Source organism: Corvus brachyrhynchos, unplaced genomic scaffold (genome assembly GCF_000691975.1).
Source record: "Corvus brachyrhynchos isolate BGI_N302 unplaced genomic scaffold, ASM69197v1 scaffold319, whole genome shotgun sequence".
Classification (NCBI taxonomy): Eukaryota; Metazoa; Chordata; class Aves; order Passeriformes; family Corvidae; genus Corvus; species Corvus brachyrhynchos.
The window spans coordinates 1,247,687-1,256,922 of NW_008246065.1; the positions used below are offsets into that span (position 1 = coordinate 1,247,687).

General features: G+C 43.7%; 1 protein-coding gene across 1 annotated transcript in view; it reads right to left on the reverse strand.

Moving 5' to 3' along the window:
- The window catches only part of GRK5 (G protein-coupled receptor kinase 5), a 90,310-nt gene that overhangs the window by 40,222 nt on the left and 40,852 nt on the right, over nucleotides 1-9,236 (reverse strand). Inside the window, exon 3 of the mRNA XM_017746812.1 lies at nucleotides 8,254-8,331. Coding sequence (XP_017602301.1) covers nucleotides 8,254-8,331 — 78 coding nt within the window. The remainder of the gene's footprint in view (nucleotides 1-8,253; nucleotides 8,332-9,236) is intronic.

Sequence of the window (9,236 nt, forward strand, 5' to 3'; positions counted from 1 at the left end):
CTAGTTGGACAAACATCAGTGCAAGATAATAAACTTCCTGTATGCTTGATTTTGGACTCAGGTCAGAGTCTGACTTGGTTAAAAAATAATAAATTAGCATACTAGCTGAGGCTTGGCAAGCAGGTTAAGTGACTTTTTAAAGTGTTGTTGCATTATTGGGAAAAAATATTAAACACGAATAGCTTGAAGTGTCACATATCCATAACTTAAATATGCTGATTATTTCTAAATCAATTTGTAAAAAAAAGACTTTTAAAATAAATCTCACTTTTTACACTTACCTAGCAATATTTCAAGGAAATGAAATATATTTTTTTTTCTGTGAAATTTAAAACCTTCCTTACGGTAATCCTGTGATTCCTGGTTCCAAGTTAAAATAGCACAATCTAACTTTATCAGTTTACTGATTCTTCTAGTTGCATCATCCCAGCCAAAGGTGTCAGCCTCAGGCATCTCATCTGAATTTGCCCTGGCCCACTCTTGTGAGGCTACTCAGATGCTGAAGTCTCCAGATGTTTTTCCAGAATCCTAATTTCCTATTACAAGGCAATCAGGTGAGAAATAAAGTATGATTAATTTCCATTATCACCATGTGCCTCTTCATTCTCTTCTTTGTTGGGATTAAGCATAGGTTTGCCTGTTACTGCTTCTGAGTTTAGCACAAGGAATCCTGAGCTCAGGGAGACATTAGTTGACCCATTATGCTTTTAGCTTCAGAAATCCAAAACTGAACCAATCAGCAGAGTTGCAGCAAGTGGGGGGATGGAAGGGCTGTGGAGGTCAGGTCTTGAAAGGACTCCTGAACTATTGAGAAATTGTGCAGAGAAGCCTGTGTGGATATGCCATGCAAGGTAATTTAATGTATTCTGCATTACACGTAGCAAGGAATTCACCTCATCAATCTTTAAACATCTAAAAGCTGAGACACTCAGAGTCTCCCCGGGCTCCCCGTAGCCAGTGGGAAGAAAGAGTCATCTCATCTCTCCAATCCAGATGCCTCCAAGGCTGAGTGCTGGGAATGCAAGAGGCTGGACTCACCGGAGGTCTATTTTAATGTCATTCTGTGCAAACACACAAAAGCCATCTCCTGCAGATTTCTGGAAGTTTTGCAAGTCAGTGTTCCAGACAGCTGGAAAAGGCTGATTCCTTTTTTCCCATGTGGGCAAAATTTTCAGGCAGAAGAAGCTGTTTCTGGGAAAGCTGAATGGACCTGAAAGCTTTTTAGAATTAACTTCCCTGGCCACTGGATAATCCATACAAACCGAATATAAGTCATGAGGGGCATGCAGAGAGGATAGGGAAAAGATGACCCTTGAAACAGAGAGGAGGACACTATAATTAGCATATTCATTAGCCAAGGGCAGGCAAGTACAGCCTTCCCATTGCCAGATAACCCAGAGCAGATCTGCTCTTTGTTTGCAGAGTCCTCTCGAATGGCCTGGCTGTTCTCCGGGAGGAGCTGGAGCAGGCTGGGGGGCCTGCCCTGCCTCACAGACAGATGTAAGCCAGGTTTACATGTGTGGCTAACATCCATTAGTGGAAATGAGTTTCCATTTTCTAAAGGGTCAAGTCAGAGTAATTCCAGCAAACACAGGGAAGCCAGAAGGCTTTTGCCCAATGACCACGGCATCCCAATGCTTTTCCTGACCACAAATGACAAACAGTTACGAGGCATGTACACTGGGGAGTGTAACCTCTCCAGAGCAGGGAAGGACAAGCAGAGCTTCAAGAGCACTGATTAGCACAAAACCAGTGGATGACTCCAGCCCAGACCTTCTACCAGTGTGAGCAAATGCATTGCAAATGCAGCCCTCCCTAAGTCTAAAGGACAGGACACAGGACCACCCAAGGACCTAATCTGGGACAGCAGCATCAGGACAGGGCAGGCTCCATGTTGTTTCCATAGACTCTCCTGCAGTCTGGCACCACTGCAAGAGACAGAAGCCCTCAGTAAGTGTTTAGTTAACTAACATTTGCACTATAAACAGTGGGTAAAGCATGAGGAAATAGGACTCGAGCAAACCGTGAGAAAAAAGCCTTTTTGCCTGAGACCACAGCAAAGGGACTCCTAATCAAGGCAACACTGTGATTTTTCAGCTTCCCTACCACACTACATTACGGCCCAGCCCCAGTGACAGACAAATGCTTATCAAAATAAATTCTGACTAGAAAGCATCAATTTGAGTAACACGGTTGCCGTTCTGCCTCTCAGATATTTTCCCAGAACTGAACTTTGGAAAGATGAGCTTTTTCAGAACGCCCACTGAGAAGGTACTTTCCTGGACTCAGACAGTGATCAGCAGAGATATTGATTGTGCTGTCTCTGCAACAACAACAGGAGTTATACATTGATTTCTCTGGAGACTGGATTATGTATCGATTAAGCGAGCTGCAAAGCAGAGCCCTAAGTAATGCTATCATGTCTGGCTAAAATGGTACTCGTAGAGTAGTGAAGTCAATAGAAAGGGGAGATGAGAAATCCATTGAGGCAAAGGGCAAAGTCCCAGGGTAATTAATTAAATAGCAAAATTCTCCTGGCTCAAGTGATGCCAGGATTTCTACTTAAGCATTTAGCATCCTGAAAAGTCTCCTAATAGGAACCCAAAGGACGCAGTGAATAAGGCTTTGAGCAAGTAAATAATTGTAGCCCATCCCGAGTCCATGTAACACCCTGTGGACAGACAGGCACCTCATTCATTGCTTACTTCAATTGGGTCATTAATGAAATGGTTTAGAAAAATCTGAAAATTAGCTGTAGAGATAAGTCTTGGACCAAGTCTTAAGGGGCCATCCACTGCAGCCAGTGAAAACTGGCTGATACTGTGTTGGCCTTTTATCAGCAAGATAATAAGCTTACAGTGGGACAGTGATGACTTGCTGGATATAAGTGATACAAGCTGAATTTGTAGGAGAAAGATAACAATGTAGAAAACAGTCCCTGAAGGCTCACCTTTCAAAACACAGAGCCTCTGTCTCGCATTAAACTCTGCAGATTGCTTTACAGAAGCTTAATGTTTCTATCTTCTACTGCTTCCATAGAGCGGCATTCAGGTTTTCTTTTGGCCATCCCAAAAACTAATTATAACATGTTCCCCAGGAGGCATGTAGTAAAACTAAACACTTAGAGAAAGAGGTCTCAGGACTTGAATCCAATTCTTGGTGTGGTGTGACCTGCAGGATTCAGCCAGAATCATCAAGAAGTGATAGATGAAACTTCCCTTCTGGGAGATGGAAGGGCTTCACTGATCAGCAAAGATGACTCACTCAGAAGCACAAGTGCTGAAGTTTGCATTTATTTTGGTGGTGAAAATAGGAAGGAGGGAAGAAGTCTCAAGGAGAGAGGCCAAGATCCTTGTTTTCAGGATCAAAGCATGGCCAAAAGGAAACTACTTTGATGGTGCACAGAGCTGGGAGAGGTGTCCGTGAGCAGGAGCCTGACTCAGCTGCATGGCCTGGCCCAGCAGAAGGGCTCATGTGTCATTTTAATTCCATCTAACCCATCTTACTTCTGTTTTCTTCTCCATAAACAACTGATTTGAGAGAAGGGCACATTTTAGCCAGTAGACAAGTGGAAGGTCAGGCATTGCTGATCAGCCAGAGCCCCTTTCAAGGGATTTTTCCCTCCCTTCCTTATCCTATAATTGTTCATAAAAACAAAGACATCGTTTTGTTTACCAAAATCCCCACTGCTAGCCTTAGACTGGAGTAAGGAGTTTATTGCTGTGCCCAGCTAACCTCTTGCAGCAAAGAGAGTGCAAACATGGCCTTTATTCTGTGCATTTCCTGGAGGAAAGGAGACTGGACAGGAATTCAGATAAGAAAATTAATGCTGTTGCCGTTCTTCATACTCTGTGAAGTATTTTAATGGGGATAACAATACACATTAGACATCCTGTTCAGTAACATTTTTAGTACCCAGCTGAGTCCAAATATAAACTATAATGGCATATGGAGACTGTCTTAAGAGCCATTTCAAATCAATTTAGTTTTATATAGCGTCTCTCAAGGTGATTTACAGTGAAAAAGCAAATAGTGGGATAGTGATTTAGTAGAGTAAGGCATGGCAGCTGTCAAGCAGGAAGGCAAAAATGCTGCATGGAGACGTAAAACTCCAATTGAAAAGCAGTACAAAGGTAAATATATCTCTTTCCTCTTCCAGTACAAGAAGCAGTCAGGTAATGAAGCCAGGTTGGGTTCCATTTAACTCAACAGTTCAAGGGAGCCATTTACAGACTGAACTGGACCTAAAACTGAACCTTTTCCACTCGACTGCTGAGATTAGGAAAAAAACAGGGAAGAAATATTTGTGACCAATTCATTTTAGCAGTTTTTACCATCATATTTCACAACCTCAGAAATTTTAGACTTCCTGTGGGTTGGACTTTTGCCCTAGGGGCTTATGAAGTCAAGCAGACAGCTTTAACTGCCTTTTTCATGGAAATTGTTAAAGCCTTTTTTAAAGAAGCAAGATTCTAGTTAAGAAACCTGGACCTGGCTGGTGTGACAACCATTGTGCTACTCCTGTGCAGGGAGAAGGAATAATTCTTCGGAGAATGTTTCCCTCAGCTACAGGACACCTCTCCTGTGGGTTTTCACCCTCCTGCTCACCCCTCAAGTGAAGCTGCTACAGAAGCCATGAAAACACTCATATTTTGGCATTCTTAGTGTGAAGATCACATGTGCTCCTTACATTTCCCTCCCACCAAACAGTTCAGAATGGGCTGCTGGATGTGGCTGTTTCAGTGAACTTGAGGCAAGAGAGAGGGAATACTAATGTCTTCCTAGGACCTGAGTACACAGAAACCTGGAACAGCTCAGTGTGGAAGGGACCTTTGAAGACCATCTGGTCCGGCCTTTCATGGGAAAGGGAGCCTAGATGAGATGATCTAGGGCCCAACAGCATCTTGAAAACCTCCAGTGATGAGGATTCCATCACATCCTTAGGGAGGCTGTTCCTAGGTATCCCTTCTTTGAGAGGCCTTAACCACTCATGTTCCCCTCCAGGTGCCGGTGTTTGTCTGTATTTGTCACTGCTGTTGCCTGTAGGTCAGGGAGACGGTGGAAGCCTGAGCTGCTTGTCCACCAGGCCAAAGGTTTCAATTCCCCAACAAGCACATAGGGGCAGTTCAGGATGGCAAAGCTGTGGAGAGCCTGAATTGTGATCACTTGCAAAAGCACCTCCCTGCTCTACCATCCTGTCGAGTGCTGGGTTTGTTTAGTGGCCTCGGGGCGGATGCTGAGCGCTCTCACAGGAGCTCTCCCAGCGGGAATTTGCTGCTCCCACACGTGGAGCCCGGCACCTGCACGGTGGCACCGTCTCACAGGCAGTGGCTGCGTGAGTCACACGGGGCTGGGAGTCCTGCTGTGAGGTCTGTTCATCTGGGAAAGTGCCTTCTCTTCCTTTCTGCTGTGCAAGAAGTGTATGTTTTATTGAATAAAGTGCATGTTCCCTATGCAAATGAACGCCCTTTGGAATGGTGATATACCGACACGCTGTATGTTAAATATGTATGCCCTTTAAAAACCTAAGCAAGAACTAAAAATCATTTATAAATATTAAAGAGCACAAAGTCTACTTTTTGTTTTCACTGTGCTTCTGATCCTGCACTCTGGGAAAAATACTCCTCACATTATAAGACTGAATTATCTGTCCAAGAACTAAACCTATAATTTTATTCTATCAGTCAAGCTGTATGTCACACTATTTTTGTATCAAGACAATCAGGTTCTTTGAAGCACAGACACACACCTACTTAAAAGAAGCTTTCAGCTGAAAGCAGAAGACTCCAGAATCAGCAGCAATTTGTACCTTTCAAGGGACTGATAATTAAATGGAGAAATGCAGATTCCAATGAAAAGAAAGTTTCTTTGCAGGCCAGGATGGTGTTCCATTAGGACATTTGGGTCCAGATCCATCCGTTTGGACTGCAGACATCTAACCTGGCTTTGAATCATTGACTTCTGATGGCTTTTATTGTGTCCTTTGGAGATACTTATTTCTCTTTCTTGACAAGAAAGGACAGTAGGGCCATCTGCTCTCCTAATCTGACTAGTTTAGTTAGGTATCTGAAATGAAATCGAATCAATCCAGGCCTTGCTCTATTTTTTTAAGTATTTGTTGTATGGGACACCTATTAGAAAATCCAGTATTTGACCCATTGTTACAGCACAGTCAGCCTCACCTCTACGAAGTATTTTCTGCTACACAGGGTTTCCACGTCCCTCTGGGAAGAAGCAGAAGCTCCTCATTAAGGAAAAAAAGTGCAGCAAGACCAATGCAGACATTAAACCACCAGCACCAGGGAGTCAGGTTTAGATTACAAGTGAAGGAGAGCATCTCTGTGTTTCACAGGATCACAAAACGGGTGATCTTGGAAGGGACCACTGGAGGTCATCCAGTTTCCTTGTGCTCAGAGTTGTTAAGTTAACTTGCAAATACCAGAAAAGTCTCAGGACAGACTGTAAATATGCTGTGCCAGTTTTACATTCTGAGAAACCAGGTACACAGGTCAAATAAGAAGCATGAGGCACAGCAGAGAATGGAAACTCCAGCTCTGGAGTCCCAGTATTTTTCCTTCCTGTAACACCACCATTCTTTGCTGATGAAGAAGCAGTGGTTTTCAGCTTGGTCTTCACTGCACATTCACTAAATTATTCCATGTGCTTCTGGCTGCACTATGGATGGCAGGAGAGCCAATGGACAGCAGTGAAGGGCTTTTGGAAACCTGCAGCAAAACTGGTTGAAGTGAAGCAATGCTATCCTTCCCTCACTTTACTAGCTCTGCTATCAGCAAAATGCCTTTTTGCATTTCCAGATGGGAACTGGAGCAGTGGGAAATATTCTCCCTCAGTGTTGGTCGCTTGTTCTTCTGTTGACAGGAATTTTAAGACAAAAGGTCATTTTGGTGGATTTAAAAAGCAATGGAACTTCATGCCCCTAATGAATGGGCAGCAGGAACTCATACTGGCAGTGCTCAATGGCTGCACATGAAACAAGCCAGGCTCAGTAAATGAAACCAGATCCCAAAATGCAGCCTGAGATAACTGAAAGTATGCATCAAAGTTTATTGTAGGAAAATGACTGACTGGAAAAAGAGTGGTCTGCTCTGCCCCTGCACCTCCAAAACATATTGTACCATTTAAACCCTCCAGAAAGACATCTGCCAAAAATGTGATTAATTCTCCTGAAGGTCAAATGTATTTCTCTTGTAAAACAGTTGAAGCAGCAATTGTACGTCTTTGATTACTCTTAGGAAAGCAACCTAGGAAAAATCCTAGGATTGCTCTTGTGTTTGAAGTTGGATGTTTACTGCTTACTGGCAGTGACTTCGGTAGCAAAGGTGAAATGTGGTCAGGAAATGATTGGAACACCCCAAAAAGGGTTAGTCCCAGAGCAGCCTGTCCCAAATTCCAGCAGCACATCCATGTCTCTGTTTGGAGTGCCACCCTGTGGACACGGAGGCTCCCATGAGCTCCTCTCCTTCCCACAGCCCCGAGAGGCAACTCTCAGGACCCACCGTGGTGGACACAAGCACGGGTGACAGCACCTCTGAGCTCCAAACCCCACTGCCCCCCAAAAGGGTTAGTCCCAGAGCAGCCTGTCCCAGATTCCAGCAGCACATCCATGTCTCTGTTTGGAGTGCCACCCTGTGGACACGGAGGCTCCCATGAGCTCCTCTCCTTCCCACAGCCCCGAGAGGCAACTCTCAGGACCCACCGTGGTGGACACAAGCACGGGTGACAGCACCTCTGAGCTCCAAACCCCACTGTCCCCTGTCAGTCCTGAGCGTCCCTGCTCACCCTGGGGAAAACGGGGAGTGGGGATTTGTGTACCAAAATGCAGTGTCTGTTATGAAAGGCCATTCTTGCCTGTGCTTTCTGCACAACAGATTATGAAATGGCACCACCACTTCTGAGCTGCATAGGAAATAATTGGGGCATCTGCTGGTAACAGCTGAGGTCTCTTGCATTACACCCCCAATGCATAGCTTTGCACACCGAGAAGAGACCAGAGAAGCCCTCTCCTCACTCACAGATGAATTAAGCCTCTGGTAAGTCAAGTTCATCCTTAGAAGTCAATTACTGGATTGCATTATAATTTTTTTTCTGTCTGTGTAAGACTTGCAGGTTTATTCACTGGAGAGTGCCACCATAAATTTTAGGAGTCTGGCTTACAAAGCCTGTAACAACCTTGTTTAGTAAAGGTGTGCCTTGCAGAATTCCTTCAGTAATGCCACTTTGGCTGCTCCTTACCTCTGGGGTGAGGTATTTCATCACGATTTCCTTTCCTTTCTCTCCCAGCTTTTCATCTGGAGCAATTTCATATTCTGCCTGGAACAGACATATAAACAATAAAAGTCAATATTTGCACTCATATTTCACCATTATAACTTCATTTTGGATGTGGCCTTAACAGAACACTCTGTATGAAAAATCCAAAGGACAAATATCATTTTCTGGTGGAAGTAAAACCTGTACGCACAATCTCATTAAAAACCATCCACTATATTTTGACCAGACCCTAGTGATGCATCTTCTGGGGCTTTGTCTCTTAACTAACACCAATACAATTTAATTAAATTATATTTTACAACCTTGCCAAGCCAGCTTTCAGAAAGCATTCAGTGACAAGAGACGGCAGCTTCATTTGGTTTTGCTCAAAAGGAAGGTGGACACAGAAGGTAAAATCATTTCTCTGAATAGTAGAGAAAGTGAATGTTTGTTAACTCCTGCCACAGTGGAATTTCAAGTACCAGGTGAAAATATGTATATATTCTTCAATATGTTGTCTTTTTTTGTTTAATGTGTCTTTTCTATGTATTTATGCCTTGACCTTGGTCTAACAATACCTGTGCAAAGCAGAGAGACCTGCCCATCACTTTTAGTCATCCTTGGCTCAGTCCCTCCAGAAGGCTGATTTCTCAGGCAGATTTCTTAGGCCCAAGAAGAGACAGACTATTTAAAGGAACAGACACTATAAGCAAAATTCTCTTTGGCTTCCCTAGTGCATTAAAAAAGGGAGCACCCCATCCTCACACACAAAGTCTACCTACATTTTAAAATTCTGACTGTGCTAGGTATTGAAGCATTACTGACTTTTGATGAGCTTCAGGAAAATGTTTATATTAGAAACAAAAGCAGCATTACATGTGTACCACGAAGATATTAATCACTTCAGTTCAAGTTTTGGATCCATGGCAGGCATTCGAGGGAAACACATGCTGCAGGGGACCCCA